At 55.0% G+C, this 20,729-nt stretch overlaps 1 protein-coding gene across 1 annotated transcript in view; it reads left to right on the forward strand.

The window, feature by feature from the left end:
- DUSP8 (dual specificity phosphatase 8) overlaps positions 1 to 19,276 on the forward strand; it is a 43,373-nt gene extending 24,097 nt beyond the window's left edge. The window contains 5 exon segments of the mRNA XM_071761717.1: positions 14,997 to 15,163; positions 17,267 to 17,426; positions 17,618 to 17,741; positions 18,128 to 18,983; positions 18,985 to 19,276. Coding sequence (XP_071617818.1) covers positions 14,997 to 15,163; positions 17,267 to 17,426; positions 17,618 to 17,741; positions 18,128 to 18,983; positions 18,985 to 19,236 — 1,559 coding nt within the window. The 3' untranslated portion in view covers positions 19,237 to 19,276.
- The last annotated feature ends 1,453 nt before the right edge of the window (positions 19,277 to 20,729 follow it).

Consider the following 20,729-nt stretch of genomic DNA (forward strand, 5'->3'; position numbering starts at 1 on the left):
TTGGAAATCATCGGCTTCTCTTCTTTTTTTCCTTTTTTTTTTTTTTTTTTTTTTTAATTGTGTAAGTATAAATAGTGCTGCTTGCTGCCCTCCATCCGTGGGAGCAGAAAGCCTGTTGATTTATATGGTTTTCCTTACATCACATGAAGTGGTGGAAAACTGAATGGAGCCAACATTTTTCCTGCATTACGTAATGCCCCCTCCCTCCCTGCCCAGCTCTGCTGTTCCTGCAGGAGCCTGACTGTTCTTTAACCTTTGTTTACTTCAGCACAAACACTATTTTTTTTGCCATTTTTTGGCCTCTTTTTTTTTTTTTTTTCTTTTTTTTTTTCTTTTCTTTTTTTTTTTCTTTTCTTTTCCTTCCCACTTTGCTTTCCCTACCTCCCACCTCTTCTTCCCCTTTGCCAGCTCCAGCTTGGTTTTTATTAACAGCCATTATCTGTTTATGAAGCAGCAGCAGTCTGGCTCCATTGCTCCCTGATGGCTCCTGGTGCCAACTCTTGTGCTGGAACCCAGCCAGTGCCCAGAGCATGGTGCTGAGCTGCTGGGTGCTGAGCTGCTGGGTGCTGAGCTTCACCAGCACCTCTCCATTTCTGCTGCTGCTGTGGAGGGTGGGGAGATCTTCCTTGGCTTTCAGCAGCCACAGGTGACATCTGAGGGCTTGAGGTGCTGCTCCAGGTGATGCTCAGGCACCCATCCTGCTCCTTGGAGCAGTCCCCAGGCTCCTCTTTCCTGCTCCCAAAGCTTTTTGCCAGCCAGAGACAAAACCATGGTGGCCGGGTGGCCAGCAGCACGGTCCCCACAGCCCAGACTGATGGGTTTGGGACCCCAGGTGCAGGGCAGAGGATTTTTTCATTGCTGTTTTTAGCCCTGGGGGAGCTTTTATCATTCCAATAGAACTCCCCGACCTGAAACAGGCCCCTCACTTGCTGAACTCCAGTCATGAGCTTTTCATCTGGCTTGGGAGTGCATGTGAGATCATCTTCAGCTTCCCCCCCCCCTCTCCCTTTTTTTTTTTTTTTTTTTTTTTTTTTGTACCAATTCTTCAAGGAATGTTTAAATTTTCCAGTCCTGTTCTTTCTAAATTTGGAGTGTCTGTTTACTCCCAGGATTCGGAAAGAATGTAACAATATCAGCAGTGAGAAATCCCTCCCAGCCCTCCCCTCACCATCCTCCTCCTCCTGGGCAGTCCTGGCCCTGACCCAGGTCCTCTCCAGCGGTGCTGCCACCATCCCGGCTGGGGAGCGGTGGAACTGCGGGATGTGGAGAAGGCTGAGTGAGATTTGGGGGATTTCGGTGGAGTTTGCCTCAGGCAGGTGACTTCAGAGCGGACAAAACAAAGCAGTGAAAAAGGAAAGGGGATTTCCACTGCAGGAGCTGACTTGAGCTGCCCAGGCAGGGGTGGGTTCAGCACTGGATGGAATTATTTTAGAAACAAGGGCTCAGGGAGAGATGATTTTACTAAAAATAAAATAGAAACCCCACTACTTCTTTTTTAATTGTTGCTCCGGGTCAGTCTGAGAAAGAGGTTTGTGCATCAGGGAAGCTGAATGAGGCTTTAAGCATCCTTGGCTGAAATACTGTGATGCTTTTGCATGTCTGGGTGGTGTGAAGCCACGTGCCAGCATCACATTCCCCTGTGGCCTCCTCCTCTTAAAACCCATTGATCTGGGGCTGGTTTGGAAGGAGGAGATTAATGGAAAAGCCAAGCTAGGCAGATACAAAAGCAGTGCACAGGCAGGGCAGAGCAGAGAGGTCTTGCTTTTAGGCAGAGTCCCAGGAGCTTGAGACAGCCCAGGCACCTGAAATGCAGCAAAAATCCAAATGAATCAGCAAAACTTGTCATGGCTGAGGCTGAAGATAGAATCTTAGCAGAATCCAAAGCCAGGATCAAGGAGGCTTTACACACCCAGTGTAAGAAAAAAAAATAATCTAGAATTTAAGAAAGAAAACACCCTGAATAGCCACGATCTGGTTGGCAGTCAGAAGCTATCTGGTGGGAGTGGGGAAGCACGACCCCACTGCAGTTAGTGGATGGTCTCCTTCCTCATTGCCCCCTCTGGGCAGCACCACGATTTCATCTGATGGATTAGGTGTGTGAGTTTGACTTCTGGGCACACTGCACGTGCAGGATGCTCCAGCTTGTGGTCTTTGTCCTCAGACTACAGCAGAGACACTTGAAGAAGTGCACAGAGGTCAGGCATGTTTCAGGTACCCTCAGACTGCAAGATCTGGGAGCCCTGGTGCACTTCCTGCTGTGAATCCATCAGATGTACCCAAGAATTTTTCTTTGGAAGTCTTATTATTGCCTTTGAAGCTCCTGCAAGCACCTCTGACCACCCACAGGCTTCTCCATGTGTAGTGTCCTGTGGCAGGAGTTAGGGGGATGAATCAAGAGGGTGCAGGGATGAGACAGGGAAGAGTGCTCATATGGGACTGTAAATCTCTTGCTTCTCTCAGACTCAGGACTTTTGAAGCACAAGCTTTGCATGTAATGTGAAGGGGGGGTCCTGGTTGCTCTACTTCACCCACAGGATGGAGTGGGTTACACCTGGCTTGTGGAATGGGTTATACCTGGCTTGTGGAGTGGGTTACACTTGGTTTTTTTCAGGCTGTTGGTGGTGGGGTGCAGGGGGATTACCTGCAGTCATGCTTTTCTTCTGACAGTCCAGAGGGATGAAAGTAGGATGTTATTGCCAGCCTAAAGGGAGAGGCACTTCTAGAAATCATAGCATTGGCTTTAGTCACTTCAGGTTTGGACTTCAAATGGTAACAAATGGATCACAAATAGTTTGTGATCTTTACAATCCTGGAGTTACCTGGAGGGAACTCTCTGAACTTCCCCACCCCTCACACAAAACATCCCTGGGTCTACAGCACCAGAGGGGTTGCTTTGTGTCCTGCAGCAAAGCCATCTGGGACCACTTCTGACCATGTTTTTTCCCCCTCTGGCACCCAACACCAGCCACCCAGCCCACTGGTGTCCCTAGGGGCTGCCTCTGCAGCCAGAGGCACGGCAGTGGGGTCAGCTACCTATTTACCACCCTCTGCCACAACCAGGAGATGCCTGAGAAGGTTTTGGCCCTGACAGGACCAGTGGCTGCATCCCTGGGAGGGGTTAAGCTAGGTCAGGTATGTGTGAGCTGATTGTATTCCAGACCTATGCTCTAAACTTCCCTCTTTAGCAACGCTGTCGTCAGACAACTTGTTTTCCCGATTCTATAATTACCCTCAGGAGCTTCCCCTCCCCCTCTGGCCGTGTTTTTTACGATCAAACGTAGAAAAGGTGGGCAAAAAAGTGCCGGAGGCTGAGAGGGGCAGAAGAGCAGGGGCTTGCAGAAGAGCAGCCCTGGGTTGCCCAGGCTAACAGAACCACCCTGTGATTTTGTTTCTGGAAAGCTGACAGGAGGTCGGCAGCTTCCCCAGTAAGAGATCCTGATGGGTAGCAGGCTCTGCCCAGCTACAGCTTCCTTCCTTTTGAGAAACCTGCCTCCCCTTGAGTCTTGCCTCCCCCTTCCCCCAGGCCTGTGCCACACGCTTGTGAAAGGTCAGTACCTGCAATTATTGAGGTCCTGGTGCTGGGTGGGGAGAGGAACCGCTGGGTGCTGCCCAGCTGGGCTCGGGCCAGGCTGTAGGTACTTTTGTGATGGGTGTGTAGGTGCTGAACAGGGGTTTTCTGCTCCGTGCCCTTGCAGGTTGCATGAGTCTCCCAGACCCATTGCAGCAGGTTTGGGTTGGGTTTTTTTTTTTTGCTGGGGAGTGCTGAGGTGATGAGAGTGAAGTGGGGCCAGGAAAGCTGAGCATTGCTCCCCAGGTGCTGTGCTTCTGTCTCCTAAACAGGGGCTGAAGGAAGGACTGGGGACTGGGTAGGAGGAGCACCTGGGGAAAGGAGCTGAGGGGCAGTGGGCAATGCATGGGGGGGGGGGTCTTTGTGTGGATATCGTGGATTCATGGAATCATAGGTTTGGGTTGGAAGGGACCTTAAAGCTCATCCATTTCCAACTCCCCTGCATGGGCAGGGACACCTCCCACCAGCCCAGGTTGCTCCAAGCCCCACCCAACCTGACCTTGAAAACTTCCAGGGAGGGGGCAGCCACAACTTCCCTGGGCAACCAGTGCAAGGGTCTCACAACCCCACAGGAAAGAATTTTTTCCTAATGTCTAACCTAAATCTCCCCTCTTTGAGTTTGAAACCATTTCCCCTTGTCCTTTCACTACACACCTGTGTAAAAAGCCCTCCCCCAGCTTTCTTGTGGGCAGTGTTATGGATGTCCCCTTTCATCTCTCTACTTGCCAGCATTCCCCCTACCCTGGTCCTGGAAAAGGGATTAAGATGATGGGGAGGAGGACGCTCCCTGGAGAATGGTGGCTGTGGGTAGCATCTCTGTATTCCTGGATCTCACATTCATGGGGGAAGGAGGTTGCTGCCTTGTCTTTTGCTGAGGGTCAGAGGGACACAAAGCACCTCCTGCAGCAGGGACTGCTTGGTGCTGTTATGCCAGCTCCCTGGCTGCAGCCCTGATCCAAAAACTAAGTCCAAATGTGTCCCGGAGGAACCTGTCAGTACCAGAACAGTTTCTGACAAGGGGCCCCCACGATCCTGCAGGAACCAGGCAACCAGAGGGCAGTGAAGGAAGGCAAATTCATGTTTGTGGACCTCTGGGTTGGGGACAGGTTGATGATCACACCCCTTAAATCACCAGATGCTTCCTGTAGCATCCCCCATGGGTGGTGGCCAGGTAGCCACTGACCTTGCCAGTGATGGTTTCCTACCCAGCCCAGGTACCCCCAACAGAGCAGGTCCCAGCTGAACCCCACACCAGTGGGGTGCACCAGAGGTGGCAGACGGAGGCATTTCCATGGCTGGCATTGGCCACCATCCTCGTGTGCCCTCCCTGGTAGGGATGAGGGTGTCAAAAGAAGGGGGACAACAGCCTGGCTAGGGAGCTGTTGTGGGAGCCTCTTCCCGAGCGTGGATCTTGGGGGAAGGTTGCTCCTCTCCCAGCCTAGTTGGAGCATGCTTTGAATTTTCTCCAACCTCTGCCCCACATCTGATAATAATCAAACCATATTTGTTACAACAACAAGGCTTGTTAGGAGGCTGGCTCCGCCGGGCTGGGGGGGGAGGGGAGAGCTCTTAGTTAATGCCGATGACCTCATCTCATGTGATGTCATTCAAAGGAAAAACACTGAAGTCACTCACATATGGCTCAGCCTGGGGTTTTTCAGCCTGTAAAGCTTCAGATTTTCAAAGGCACAATACATCCCCCACCCCACCCCGCCTCCTCTGCTTGCTATAATCCTGAATGATTTTCTGGAGGCCTGGGCCCAGACCAAGGAACTCATCAGGAGCTGTGTGGAAACGTATTGAGGAGTCCCACGGGTGGGAAGGGGGACACAAGTAATTCTCTCTCCCAGGACAAGGAAGAAAATGCACCAACCCCCAGCCTGCTTCAGAAGCCACCACTGATGGATAGACCCCAGTGGGACTGAGAAAGCCCATTTGTGCATATCCCCTCTTGCTGGACTTAAGCACCTGAGAAAGATTTGGTGGAGGATTCGTCTCCTCCAGACCATGGTCCTTCTCCACTGAGGCCAGACAGGTATCTCCATCTGTTTGGGCTACACACAGGTGCAGACATCCCAGCACCAGTCCTGTTCCTGCCAGCTCCTGGGATCCATTTGCATTCAGCTCTTTGAAACCACTCCAGGATGAGGATTTGTCCTGGGTGATGGCCTTGTAGGAGACACCAAGAGGGGGGATGAGCTGGTGGTTAGGGACCTGAGCTCTGCTTCCAGCTCTGCCCTGCAGCAAACGACCCCGGGGAAGTTATTTCATCTTTTGTGCCTCAGTTTCCCCTTCCTGGCTCTGGGGTTCAGAGTTAGACACCCCCCAGAGGGGATGCACGTTGGTCCCTCCAGGAGCAGCTGTGGGGAGGGGGCAGGAGGGGCAGAACCATGGGGTGTGGATCACCGGGAGGGGAGCAGCAGTGAGCAGGGATGCGGAGCGGTGCTGCATCCCCTCCCTGGGGCACAGGGATCACCAGCAGTGCCCTGCCTGGTGCTGAAACGAGGTGCGGGCATCAGCTTCCTCCCTCCGAGTCCCTGTCCCTAAATCAACCCCGCGGGGCCACATCCAGCTTGGTGCCGAGCTCCATCTCCCGACGGGGCTCGGCGCGGGGGGCTTTGGGCAGGGGAGAAAATCGCGGTGTCGCCTTTAAGCAGCGAGAGGAGCATATGTCAGCCCCAGCTTCTCCTGCGTGTCTGTGTGCTGAGTAAGGAATGCGGCCGCATGCCTGACCCGTTAGCTATGAGCGGGAGGATGGATCAGCAGCGCTGGAGCTCAGGGACTGAGCTCATTCAGGCTGGAGCCGGAGCCGCGCACGCAGGGAGCGAGAGGCGTGGAGGAGAAGGAGGAGGAGGAGAGCAGCCGGGAAGAGGGGGCTACGCCGGGCTCCCCTGCTACCCTGGCCCCCCCTACTACCCTGCTTGATTTTTTTAAAATTTTATTTTATTTTTTGTTTGTGTGGTTGATGCTTTGTGCTTTTTCAGCCTGAAGGCTGGAGCCGAGGGAGGCTGGCGGTGCTGTGCCGCGGGGGAGGCTTTTTGGGGTTTTTTAGCGTTTTGCTTGCCCGCCAGCTGTTGTTTTGCTAAAGGCAAGAGGTGCCCCCGCCAGCCGCAGCCCAGCTGCCTGGATGCCCCTGGATGTGATGATTGCTCCTGCCGAGGACCAGTTCTGGACAGACATGCGCGAGGGGCAGATGAAGCTGAAAATAAGGGTGCGAAGGATGAAGGAGAGCAGGGACAAGAGAGGTTTGTCAGCCGGCCGGCTCCCTTTCCTTCCGATGGGGACGGAGGGGGAAGAGCGGGGTGCTCAGAGCGCTGCTTTGCCTCGGGGACAGAGATTGCCGAGCGGCGGCCGGGGAGCGGATCGCGATGGCTGCGATACAAAGAGCGCGGGCAGCCGGCGAGAGGGGTGATGGAGGCGAGCGGCGAGCGTGCGGAGAGAGGGAGCGATCGCCAGGTCCCAGCCACGGGCAATGCGTGGAAGCGATGGCAGAGGCAGCAGCTAGCCTGGTCCTGCGGGCAGCAGCGGGAAGGGAGCTGCACCCAGGGAAGGGGCAGCTCCTGCGGGCAGGTGAGAGGCTGCCTGCAGCGGGCAGGGGCGTCTGCGGGGGTCCCCGCATCAGGCGGCTTTCCCATCTGACGGGCGGTCCGATGGGGATGCCTGGCATGGGGGGACCGCTCCAGGGTTCCCCGAACCCTTCTGCATCCAGGCAGGCTTGGCGAGGGTGCCGACGGAGCAGAGGAAGAGGACAGGAGGAAGGTTGTGGGATCCGGGTCGGACTCTGCCGCCGGCATCTCCGTTCCCTCAGGCGCCGGTTCGGAGGGGTGACCGCGGCGGCTGAGCCCCGGGGGACGGGGGATGTGCAGGGGGAAAGGGAGAGTGAGAGCAGCGAGGAGGGATCGTCTGACAGACGATCTGCCCATAGCCAGGCAGCTGCCCGGCAGAGCCATTTCACTGCGCTAGCACGGTTGCCGCCTGCCCATCTTTGGGGGGATTTCTTTCAAAAAGGGCGTTTGCAGTCTTTCCACCGCCCGGTGCCAGGGCGGAGGACGAGCAGGGGAAAGGGTGTATTATATGGAACAGCTTAAAAATATGCCGAGCCTGGAATGACCTAGATTACTGAGGGGTTGAATCAAGAAACTTCCCCTCCATCACCACTTAAAATGGGAGCCAGCTAAAAGTGCTTGACAGGTTTTTGTGGCATGAAGCACATAACCAAGTGATGGTGTCATTAGTAATAAGTCACTCCTGGAAATGACACATTTTTCTTTACTTAGAACGAGTAAAGCAGGCACAGTCACCAGAGGAAAATCAAGCCCAGCAGCTCAGGGAGCGTGTTCATGGCTGTGTGGGTGGAGGGCTTCCTTTCTGCTGGGAAAAGCAGGAAAACTTTTTTTGAGGATGATTTTCCACTAGTTTGGGAGAACAGGAGGGGGGCCTGGGACCAGCCTGGGAGGCCAGGGGGATGTGGTGCAGACTGGGAGGCAGCAGGGTGATGTAGCAGCAGATGGGGAGCCTGTTCAGGGTGACTGTTGGGGAAACAGGGAATTCACATGAATCCATTAGAGAGCTGATTCATTGGCTTTTTCATCCCCACTGCTTGGAAAAGAAAAAAGGGAGTCAGCAGTGGGGTGATGAAATGTAGTGCTGGGTGAAGGGAGGGTGAAACCTGGTCTGTGGAGGAGCACAGAGGCTGGACAGATGGACACAGAGAGGACAGGAGACAAGGCAAGCAGCAGGCATCTCTCTCCAGTGCACTGAGATTGGTGGAAGTAAAACAGCATCATCCAGGACAGAGTGAGTTGGTCGGGCTGTGGAAAACTGGGATTTCACCCAGGTGGGTGGGAAGGGCACCCAGTAGCCAGGCTGCCCTCATCAGGCACCACTGGCAGGGCTGCCTGCACTGGGCACTGCTGCCCAGGCTGGAGAAAATCAAAGGGGACTGCAGCAGTGAGGCTGGAGGCAAGGGGAAAACTCAGAAATGTCCCAGGCTGTGGGAGGTGTTGACAAAGCCCCAGAACTTCCCGGAGCACAGTGAGTAAGGGTGGCAGTAAGCAGGGTTTGGTCATGTCACCCAGCGTAGCTGCTGGCACCAAGAGGCTCCCACCCACTGCAGGAGCCAGGGAGATGGGGTTTTGCAAAGAGGGATTTTCCCAGAGGCTCTGCATCATGCCTGGCCTCTTCCCTCTCCTGCAGAGATGCTCAGCTGGCCACCTGAGCTCACTGCCCTGCTGAGGCTGAGCCTGATGCAGGAGAGGGCTGGGGCTTTGCAGGTTCCCCTGGCTCCTGTCATCTCCTGCCATGCCTCAGCTCAGCAAGGTGGTTTGACATCTGGGGGGTGGATGTATCTCCAGAGGTCTGGGGTGATGGGGAGGGGGTATCCAGGAAGAGCTGTGGGAGAGCCATTACTGGTGTGGTGGCTGCTCCAGCAGCAGCTGGGACACGTGCTGCCCTGCATGCCCTGCTGCCCCTCGCCACGTGCCACGCTGGCACCAGCTCTCAGCCACCACAGGCATTTGGATGAGAGCTGGGCAGAGCCTGGCCCCTCTCAGTCCCCTCAGCTGCCAGGAGTTTTAGGGGGTCTAGAGGGTCTCCAGCACAAGCACAGGCACAAAACCCCAGCAGTGAGGCCACAGGCTGCTGCAAAAGCTCCAGCACGTGCATGGAGAGCTGGTCTCTGAGCAGCTCCATCTGCTGCTCTTTAACACTCATTATAGGAGCAGTGAGGGTGGGCTGGAAATCACCTCTTTAATAGCCCCTATAGGTCTCCTGCCAGTCCTGGCCTGGGAGCTGGAGGAAGGGAAGAGGTGAGTGCAGCAGCTGCTGGCCCAGGGAGCATTTGCAGCTCTGGTTATGCCTGTTCCCCTTCTCCTTTCTGCCATGGGCTGAGCAGGGTGACATGTCACTTCTTCTGTGTTTCCTGCTTTGGGGTGGGTGTGCTCCACCATGCACCTGGAAAGCAGGACATGTCCCTGCTGCTCAGTGTGTCCTGGAGGGGGAGGCATTTAGGAGACTGAGGGGGTTGGAGGTGTCCAAGAGGTATGTGTCTCTCCTGAAGTGCAATTTTGGGGTGAGGCAGATGCTCTGGGCAGCTTCTTGTAGTCAGGGGGGTGAAGTATCAATGCCAGAGCTGTTGGATTGGTTCAGGAGACTGAAGGAAGTGAGTCCCTGGGACCAGAGATCAGTGTGCAGTCTGCAGCCATCAGTGTGTCACAAGAGGATTTTCAAACCCTTTTGTTTCCCTGTTTCCACTTTATGCCTCCAGCTTAGGAAGAAAGCCTTGATGGAGGGGAGAACACAGGGAGACACATGGAGGTGGGACAGCCCTGCTTAATGTGCCCCACAACTCCCTTTTATCCTCAGCAGCATCTCCCCTAGATCAACAGGTTGTAAATCCCCAAAGCTTACCAGCAGAAGGAAAACAATGCCACACCACATCCCTGTCCCTAACCAGGACTTTGTCACATTCTGTGTCACCCTGCACCACCAGTGCTGCCCTGCTTTGACAGAGAGGGGAGCAGGGCAAGTTGCAGGTGTTGCCTGAGATGTTTTCTTTGTCCCAGCCATGAGCTGAATGTGCTCAGAGAGGTCCCAGCTCAGCAGTCCAGCACCTCTCTCATTCCACCTTTTGATCTCCTTCCATACCCATCAGCCCAGCACCATTTTGGGGGCTTATTATTAATTTTGGCTGTAGCCATCTCATAGGCAAAGAAAGAGACAAACAGAGGGGCTTCTTGCTGGGCAGTTTGCTGCTCAAGGGGAAAAGTTGCAGGGCTCCCCAAAAGTTGCAGCAGTGCTGGCACCACAGCTTATTCAAAAGCATCTCCCCCCAGGCTGACTGTGTGAGCCCAGGAAGGATTCCCAGGCTGATGGAATTCCCTCCATGGCCTCTCAATAAATGGTTCTCCCAATAAATGCAGTGGCACTGGGAGGTTGTCCTAGATGTTAAGATAGAAAACCTGCAGAGGCAATGACCTGGCAAAGATGAGGATGGGGGAGAAGTGGGATTTCCCCCACACCCCTTTGCCACCAGGGCCATGCAGAGCAGGGCTGGGGGGTGGCCCAGAGGGGTCTCCCCAGAGGTAAAAGGCTCAGCACCCATGAGCAAAGCCCAGGGTGAGGAAAAGAAATGAGGTTTTAATTGTTGCACTCTTTGGTGCTAAGGTGCTGCAATGCCCCATGTTTCAGTTTCCCGCTTTCCTTTGGGGGTTGACAGCACTCTCCTCCCTCCCTGCATTTCTCTTCAGCCCCATCTTGAGCTGGACACCACTAGGGGTTTTTATGTCTCTAGAGGCATTACTGAATGAACCCCCCAAAGTTCAGGAGGTGATTTTTCAACCCCAGCCCTCCCAGACACCTGCCTGGTGCTCATTCTTGGCTCCTCCTTCCTCCATCTTCAGCAGGAGCAGGGAAGGTGTCAACACTTCTGGCCTGGATGCCTGTGGCAAAACACAATCCCCCTGCCCTGCCTCACGTTCTGGACTTCCTTCTAATGCAGGAAGACACTGGGTTTTCCATGGAATGGTTTTGAAAGCCCTCAGGAGTGCTGGAGCCTGGAAGAGTGCACCAGGGCATGCCATGCAGGGAGCAGCTCCTCCCCAGCAAGCCCTCACTCTAGAAGTGCAGCAAGAAGAAACCAGAGATCCCCAAGCACCCACTGCAGCTCATACACAAATCCTTCCTGAACTTAAAATTACCCACGTGCCAAAAGAAACAGTTTTTCCAGCAGCACCACTACAAATGAAAGAGGAAAGTCTAGAAGGACGCAGTGCTGCCCTGGCTCCTCATCCTGTAGGGCTCTGCCACTCTCTCCCAGCAAAAGCTGAGTTCCCTGGATCAGGGGCTGGAGGGGGGAATACCCAGGTATCAGCTGCAGCCCAGCCAGGGACATTCACTGCCTTTGGGATTGTTTTGAAAAGCTGTTTTGCTTTCTAAAAATGCAAAGCATGTGAGAGCAGCTGGGGTGGGGTGGGGCGAGCGTGGCTTGGAGGCTGGGATGGTGTGGGGTACCCAGCCCCATCTCTAGGATTTCCCCCCAAGCCTGGGCTGCCCTCAGCAGCTGCAGGCACGGGGGAAATGAGGACAGGCAGGTTGGGAACATACCCGAGCTCCCAGGCACGGGGTTGAGGCTTAGCTAGGGACAAGTGGGGCAAGCTGTAGGCATCGTTTTGGGTGTCCAGCTGTTGCTGGCAGTGTGCCAGGGCAGGCACTGCAGCCAAGGGTGCTGCTGCTGCTGCTGCTGCCTCTCTCTGCAAACATCCTCTCCTGCTTCCCAGCCCTCTCTGCCCCTGCCTGGACTTCCCTGGGCAGGGCTGGCAGAGGATCTGCTGCTGGGTGAGTGTTGGCAGAGGCAGGCAGGGGGGGAGAGAGCAACGTGCACTGAGCTGCTCTAACTATGAGATCACCCCAGGCTCCTGGGATTTAAAGAGTGATGTGAAGCTGTGCACAGCCCCCAGAGACTCCTGAGTGAGCACAGGAGGCTGAGGATCAGGGAACCAAGGCAGGCACTGATCCCCAGGGCTTCTTCCCAAAACTGCGCTGGCTTCCTTCAAAAAACTCCCCACGTTGTTCTGCAGGACTCCAGGGGTCACAGCTCTGCCCCACTCCATCTCCTGTGCTGCAGGATTCCCTGGAGCCAGCTGGAGGGTGTCTGCTCCAGCATCCCCCAGGTATTAGCTGTGTGTGCTGAAGTGTGGGGCCCTGTGCTCAGCCCTGGGGAGGCCACACCTCGAGTCCTGTGTCCAGTTCTGGGCCCCTCAGTTCAGGAAGGAGATTGAGGTCCTGGAGCAGGTCCAAAGGAGGCAACTGGGCTGGTGAAGGGACTCGAGCACAGATCCTATGAGGAGAGGCTGAGGGAGCTGGGGGTGTTGAGGCTGGAGAAGAGGAGGCTCAGGGGAGACCTCATCACTCTCTCCAACTCCCTGAAAGGAGGTTGGAGCCAGGGGGGGGTTGGGCTCTGCTCCCAGGCAACTCTCAGCAAGACAAGAGGGCACAAGAGGTCTCAAGTTGTGCCAGGGGAGGTTTAGGTTGGACATTAGAAAGAATTTCTTTCTGGAGAGGGTGATCAAGCATTGGAATGGGCTGCCCAGGGAAGGGGTGGATTCTCCATCCCTGGAGATATTTCAAAAGAGCCTGGATGTGGCACTCAGTGCCATGGGCTGGGAACCACGGGGGGAGTGGATCAAGGGTTGGACTTGATGATCTCTGAGGTCCCTTCCAACCCAGCCAATTCTATGATTCTATGATTCTAAAGCAGGGAGGTGGTGTGGGTCCACAGAGGGCTCTGAGCAGTGATTTACACTCCTTGGCAATGGGCAGGGAGGAGCAGTAACCAGAGCTGTGCTGCACCTGCACTGGGCCTCCTGCTTTCCCTCTCATTTAAATGTCCCAGTTGAGAGGTGATGTCATTTCAGAGGGAGCCAGAGAAAAGGAAGTGCTGGAGAAGATAAGGTGCTTTAACTCTACCCCTCCCAGCTTGTACAGGTTTTGAAGCTGGGAGCTGAGTTAGCTGCTAGCCAGGAAAACACAGGAGAGGGTAGGAAAGAGGTTGTTTGAAGGACACTTTCCTCTTGTGGCAGTGAGAGCTGACACCAGGAGCTGTTGAGATGGAGAGTGGTGGAGGAGCTTGGATCCAGGTGGTTTGAGCACAATTTTGTGTGCTGCTCTGGCTTCTCCATCCCATCACCTCCCAGTCACATGAAGTGGGTTGTCTGCAGCCAGGGAGGTGCTCCAGGAGGGTCAGCATAAATGCTGCCAAGATGTTGGAGAAAGTAAATGGAGAATGTGCCAAGGTTGTCCTGCTTCTGAAGGGGAGAGAAACTGAATGGAAAGGTCATTACCAAAGGCTCAATGTAAGGTCTTGTTTAACTGTGGATGTGAGCCAAGTATTCCCATGGTGCAGAGTGCAGGCTTGGACTTTCTGGAGGATCTTGTGAGGGCATCCTGATTCCTCTGACAGGCAAAGGCAGTCAAGCCCTCAAGTCTTCTCTGCCCTTTGGGTTCTATCAAGCTCTATCTGCTCATTCACATGACTGGAAAAACCTCAAGGGAGACTGGTTGGGCTGATGTGACCCGAGGTCCTTTCTGTTCCACCAAGCTTCTGCTCAGATGTCCTCAGCTGGAGGGGAGCGAGGTTGGGCCACCATGAGCAAGACCCAGCTCTGCTCTGGAGAACTGGATCAGTGAGCAGGAGCAAATCAGGATCCCCAGAAGCCTTACACAACTCTGCAGGATGTGCAGCAGCACTCTGGGGGGTTTCCAGCCACCTGAGCTGCCCAGCATGCAAGCAGGGCAGTGCTTGCTGGCCTGCTCAAGTCAGTGCTCTTGCCACTTAAGCTGGGGCCTGGCTTTCAGGCAGGGTTCTTCACATTTAGAACATGCTTTTGACTGTGCCAAACACCATGGCAATAGCTCTGGCTGTCAGATGCCACCTACTGTGGCTCCAGCTGGGGGTTTTCTCTCAATAATAGGCTTCAAGATCACAGATTTTTAGAATGGGTGGGTTGGAAGGGGCCTTAAAGATCTTGTTCAACCACCCTGTCACACCAGGGACACCTTCCAGACCAGGTTGCTCCAAGCTCCATCCAAGCTGGCCTGGGACACTTCCAGGGGAGGAGCATCCACAGTTACCCTGGACAACCAGTTCTAGTGTCATCACCCTCACAGTACAGATTTTCTTCCTAACAGCTGATCTAAATCTACCCTTTTTCAGCTCACAGGCAGTGCCCCTGTCCTATTGCTTCAAGCCTCTGTAAAAAAATGCCTCTCCAGCTTTCCTGTAGCCCCCCCCATCTATGCTCAAGCTGGGTGTGACTGCCCAGCTGCTTGATGCAGTAAACTTGGCACTGCCTGTTGTCACATTCAGTAAGGTCAGAGCATGAAGAAGGCAATGGCCTGCAGGTACTGGTGTCCCAGTCCAGTCCAGTGTGGTGGAAATCATGGGCTGGGCAGGGCTGGGCAGAGTGGTCACATCTCAGAAACCATGATGTGTCAGTGTTGCTGTTACCAGGACTGGGCTGACTTCCTCAGCCTTGGTGGGCTTGCTTGTCATCACCCTGCCTGGTGGGATTTGCTATCAAAAAGACACTGATTGTCCTCAGAGGAGTAGGCAGCAAGAAAAATGGATTTCCTCTTCTGTCATTTCTCTGAGTGAACCTGGGAAGAGCCAGGATGGGTGTGGGGTACTTCTCATGTGTGTTAATGTGCAGCTGCAGCAGGAAAAATGAGAGCTGGGTCTCCAATCCTTTGTCCATGTGTGTGGCACACTCATCACAATGTGTCTGCAACTGGGTAGAGGTGGCTTCTGCTCCTCAAGGCTCTGTGCTTGCAGGGTTATCACTGCTTTGTTCCCAGCCTGGGCCTCCAGGTGCCAGGTACTGATGGTCTCAGCCTCACTGCTGTCAGCTCAATGTCCCCGTTTTCTCCACAGGAGGTTTTGCCACCTTCTCATCCTGCTTCCCAGGGCTCTGTGAGGGAAAGCCAGCTGCCATCCTGCCAATGAGCATCTCCCAGCCCTGCTTGCCTGTGGCCAACGTTGGCCCCACACGCATCCTGCCACATCTCTACCTGGGCTCCCAGAAAGATGTCCTAAACAAGGTACTGCCCTGTCAAGGGGATATATCTTACCTGTCCCATCTAGAACCTCAGCCATACAGAGGGGTGAGGGCATTAAGGACTCTTCTGCCTGGTGGGAAGACCACACGTGGTCTGTCTGATCCTACCAGGAGGCTGAAGACAAGGAGTAAGTAGGCAGAGCCTGGCAGAAGTGGGGAGGGTGACCACAGGATGAGTCTTCTTCCATTGCTGAGCTTTGGGGTGGTCAAACTCTTCCCAAATGCCTCCCAAGGCTGGAGGAACACAGCTGGGAAAACACCTGGGCTTGGAGGGGGAGTTAGCACAGCTGGAGGGGGATGTGGAACAGGAGCCAGCTTTGCACCCACCTGCCCAGCCAGCCAGATAACACACATTTCAGCAACACTGTGATCCCCTTGGCAGACTGAGAGGGTGGCAGCAAGCTGGGGTATTCAGCTGCAACAACACGGGGGTGGGCAGCTCAGGGCAGTGGGGGGCAAAATGAGCAAAATTTTGCTGTGGGTAGAAAGGAGACAAGAGGGACAGTGCCCTTTTAAAGGTGCTAGAGGGGCTGTGTTGTGATGTCAAGCCAGGAAAGGAATTTTGTTTAAAGGGAAAATAATGGCAAGATGAAGGCAAGAGGAATTGCAGTTAAAATGCCACGGGGTGCCTGCATCCTTGCCCTGGGCAGGAGAGGGGGGAGAGGGACCACAACACCAGAGGGGGGTTGGAGACAGAAAGGAGGGAAAGAGAAATTATATACAGGGAGCAGAAGGAAATGAAAGAGAAAAATGCCAAGAATGTGAGCCCAGGAGCTGGGCTGGCTCCACCAAGCCCAAGCTGGGCTCTACAGAGCCTGTTGGGGTGGGGAGGAACCGACTGCTGGAGAGCCAGGGCTGAAATCCCAGTGTGGTCTCCTGAGAAGCCAATGTCAGTCAGGGAAATTGATGGTTTCCTTCCCTCTCCACCTCCTGGGAGGATTTTGTTCATCTTTTGGAGCAGTGTTTTCTGCCATCTCCACATAGGCAGCAGAGTGGGGTCAGTTGCAGAGGCTGTGCATGGATGGATGCTTCCCCTCTTCAGTGTGCTGGGATGGAGAGATCCTACATGGCAGCTCCACTCTGACACATGGAGGGACCATTTTATCCCTGTGTTTTCTCTTCCCTTTTAATTGTGGGTTGTTCCTGGAGTATTGCAGACCAGGACCCAGAATCCAGCAGCTGGCCCAGATGTTCCCCCATCTTTTGTAAGCAGCCTGCCTCGAGTTAGGTGTTACCTAACCTGTTGGGACAGGGAAACACATCATCCATAAATTTGGTGTCAGCACCACAAGTGAAGCTCTAGGTGACCTAAGGAGGGAGGACATGGAGGTTGATGTGGATGCAGCAGTATGCACCCCATGGATGGCCTGTGGGTTGAACCTCACACCCTCACTGGAGTTTTTTTATCTGACCCTATTTACCTCAGGTCTCTCTTGTGCCATTGCATTTTATTGAGTCAGAAATGCAGGCAGTGATGGTGGCCATTGAGTGGCCAGAGCAGAAAAGTCACAGAAAACAGGTCCAGGTTCATTCCAGTGCCAGGAAGAGGGAAGAGATGGTTCCCCTCACCACCTGCCAATGTCCCAACACAAGAGTTTGTGTTCAGTGAAGATCTGAGATCAACTGACACGTCCCAAGGTGTTTCTGAGGGGTGTGAGAGCAAAGATATGAGCTGACACTGGTTAATGTAGGGTGCTCCCAATGACTCACCCCACTGTTGGTGAGATGCCTCCTCTCTCCCTCAGTTAATACTTCTAAAGCTTTCAGCCAGGGCTTTCACTGGTTTTATTTCTGGTGTATTTCCTGTTCTTCTCATACTGGGGTTCTTGGGGTTTCCCCTCTAGGACCCTCTTCCAGGTGTCTTTGGTCTTGCTCACTTGGAACAAGGGAAATACCTGCTGAGGTTCAAACCTGTGTCCTCTAAACTGAGACAACATTTTGCTGACACTCTGTACTGCCATCAAGTAGGCCAAAGCAGGAGAAAATCCTGGGATGGGAAAAGGCAGGGAGTACATGGCAAGGCAGATCTTTTGCACTTCGTGCTGGTTGAACTCAGCCACTCATTTGATCACTTCTTTCCCATCAGGACTTGATGACCCAGAATGGGATAAGCTATGTCCTCAACGCCAGCAACTCCTGTCCCAAGCCAGACTTCATCTGTGACAGTCACTTCATGCGCATTCCTGTCAATGACAACTACTGTGAGAAGCTGCTTCCCTGGCTGGACAAGTCCATAGAGTTCATTGGTGAGCTTTGGTCACAGTGCTCCCAGACCCTCCAGTTCTCAACCTTACCTGAACTCTTCTTCTGTCCTCCATAGTCTTTCACCCAGCAACCTTTGTTCTTTCACACAAAGGGGTTCAGGGTTGGGGAGGGAGAGTGCTTTTGCTCACCATCTCTGACCACATGGGTGCTTTTCTCTGTTTTTGTGCTCCAGACAAGGCCAAGGTGTCCAGCTGCCAGGTGATCGTGCACTGCTTGGCCGGGATCTCCCGGTCAGCCACTATCGCCATTGCCTACATCATGAAGACCATGGGGATGTCATCAGATGATGCTTACAGGTGAGTTTTCCCCAGAGGGCAGGGTGGGGTTACCTGGGTGTGTCCAGGGAAGGTGAGAAGAATGAGCCCAGAAGGAGAGGGTGGGAGCTCCTTGAATCTCTCTGTGTTGCTTTGACTAATTCCCAATAAAACCAAACCACAGCTCCCTTCATACAGTGCATGCAATGAGGAATGGTTGGGAGCCATGCAATGGGGTGGGAAGGCAGTCCCAGCTCCACTTCTGGGGCATCCCGAGGCCCCTGGGTTCCCCAGGACCCCTGTATTCAGAGGCTTGGTCAGGTCAGAAGGTCCCGGATGACGCTGCTTCTTCCCAAAGAGTCTGAGAAAGTAGGGGTGACCCTCTGGAGGGCCAAGCACCCAATGGGGCTCTCTGTGCCTCTCGGCAGGTTTGTTAAGGACCGTCGCCCGTCCATCTCGCCCAACTTCAACTTCCTGGGGCAGCTCCTGGAGTACGAGAGGAGCCTGAAGCTCCTCAAGGCCCTGAAGTCCAAGGGTGACCGTGGAGAGGGGGATGCCCAGCAGGACCTGGCAGAGGCAGCTGAGGGCAGCCGGCACCCCCCACCGCCACCACCACCACCACCACCTACCTCAGAGAAGGCCGAGGAGGTGCCGAGAGGCGCCGGCTCAGCGTCCCCCCACAGCGACCCTGAGCGTCACGGCGGGACCCCGAAGGTCCTCTCGCCCACCACCCTGCAGCAGGGGCTCCACGGGCTGCACCTCTCCTCCGAGCGCATCCAGGACACCAACCGCCTGAAGCGCTCCTTCTCCCTGGACATCAAGTCCGCCTACTCCCCCGGCCTGCAGCAGGAACCCCCCGGACCCCCCGGCCCTGGAGACACCCCCAAACTCTGCAAGCTGGACAGCCCTTCAGGCCCTGGCGGCCTCAGCCCCTTCTCCCCAGGAGCAGACAGCCCCGAGCGGGCGGCCGGGCCCGACCTGCTGCTGGAGGCCAAGGTGAGGCAGCGGCGGAAGCACCGGCACCCGGCGGGCTCCCCGGCACACGGGGGGCTCAGCCTCAACGTCGGCAGCGCCTGCGCCCCACGCAAGAGCCCCGGTGCCGAGGAGGGACTGCCACCCCGGCTGGGACAGCCGCCCGCCACCACCACCACCACCGCCACCAGGAGCGGGGTGCACCTGGAGTCCCCCAGCACCCCCTCCGGAGAGGCTGCTTGGTACTTCGGCACGGACTCGGGCGGTGCCGGCGGTGGCAGCGGGGGCCTGTTCGGCGGTGGAGGCCCCTACCCCCCCACCCTTCGGCTGCGGCGGGGTGTCGGGGGGCTGCGAGATCAGACTGAGGGACAAGGCGAGGGCCGAGCCGCGGGACGGGCGGCACAGCTGGCACGAGGAGGCCGGAGCCGAGAAGCAGTTCAAGAGGAGGAGCTGCCAGATGGAGTTCGAGGAGACCATGTCTGAGGGCAGGGCCCGGGAAGAGTTGGGCAAAATCGGGAAACAGTCCAGCTTTTCAGGCAGCATGGAGATCATCGAGGTGTCCTGACACCTACCTGCGGCGCCTGGAGAGAGGGGACTGGGATGGGATGGGGCGGGGAGGGATATTTAAGCCGGGGGTGGGAGGGTGGGGGGCAGCGGGGTCGGGGGGGGTGGGCTGGGGGTGGTATTTATACCCGCGCGCGCGTTTTCGGCGGCGCGCACGCCGAAACCGAAATGAAGGCGGATGAGGCTTTCCAGAGTCAGGAAACACAAGGATGGGTGCTTAGCGTCACTCCTGGACCTGCCCTTGGGCCTTCCCCACCATCTCCGGGGCTCCCGGCCCCCCCGAGAGACCCGCACTCAAAATTTGGGTGTGAAATTTGAGCGGGAAGGAGCGGGGTTTGAGGTTTGGGCTGCGGGGATGGGCCACGGCGCCGGTGTGGGGGACCACGGCCACCCCTTTCCCTGCCCCCTGGTGCACTAAACATGTTTCCTTGTGTTTCTCTGGCTAATTATCCTAAAAATGCTGCACTGGAGCAGCCCTATACATATATAAATATATATTATATATAATATAAAGAAAAAAAAATGAAAACACACACACACACACAAAGGAAATGGTAAATGGTTTTACTGCGATTTTTATTGAGACGTAAATAATATTTCATTTTTTTGTTTGTTTGTTTTTAATTTATTGAAGCTGTTCATTCTGGCAATGATTTGCAGACAATGTGGGGCGGTACTTTCAGCTCTATTTTTACTGTGTATGGTATTTAAATCTGAAATACGAGTTTCTAAGCAATACCTGAGGCCTGTGGCTCCTTCTATAGCTCATGTTGATGACAAAGGTTTTCCCCTCCAAGCACAGCGACAAGGGGACAGGAGACTCTTCTGGGCACTTTTTCTAGAAGCAAACAAGCAAGTGAGCAAACCATAGAACCTTCTTAAAACACAAACTGAGCCAGAAAACTCTCTTCTGGAAGCTGCTACCGCTTCTTCACCCCTTGGTCGCTGTTTGCTGCTCCTCATCCCCATCCCAGGCATCACCCTCATCCCAGCCATCATCCCATTGTCCCTGGTCTGGCTGTCATCCCATTCCAGCTGTGCCCCACTTCCCTCCTCTGGACTGCCCATCCTCACAAGGAGGGAGTCACCTGAAGCAGAGGGAAGGGTGCTGGGTGTCACCCCAAGGTGTCAGAGGCTGCTGCAGCAAAGGCAGGGAGGGGAACCCTGGTAGTACCTGGGATTTCTGCCCAGGGATTCTTTTCCTGCCCACCTGAGCCTCTTGGCCCCCCCCCCTCACCTCAGCCACCTTGTTTAAGAGGGGTGGGCACTTTTCCCTTTGGGGGTGGGTTTTTTCCAGGCTTCTCCATCCTTTGCTTCACATCCAAGAAACTCCTGGGGAGTGTGTTCACAGTTGTGGGACTCCCCGGGCCCTGTTCTCCCCCTCTCCCCAGGCTGGCTCCCTGACTTCCAGCAGGTGATGACCTGGCTGGGTAGGAAGCTCTGCAAGCACACGGTGGGGCACAACTAATTTATTTTCATAGGCATTTGGCTGCT

This window comes from Heliangelus exortis, chromosome 18 (genome assembly GCF_036169615.1).
Source record: "Heliangelus exortis chromosome 18, bHelExo1.hap1, whole genome shotgun sequence".
Lineage (NCBI taxonomy): Eukaryota > Metazoa > Chordata > Aves > Apodiformes > Trochilidae > Heliangelus > Heliangelus exortis.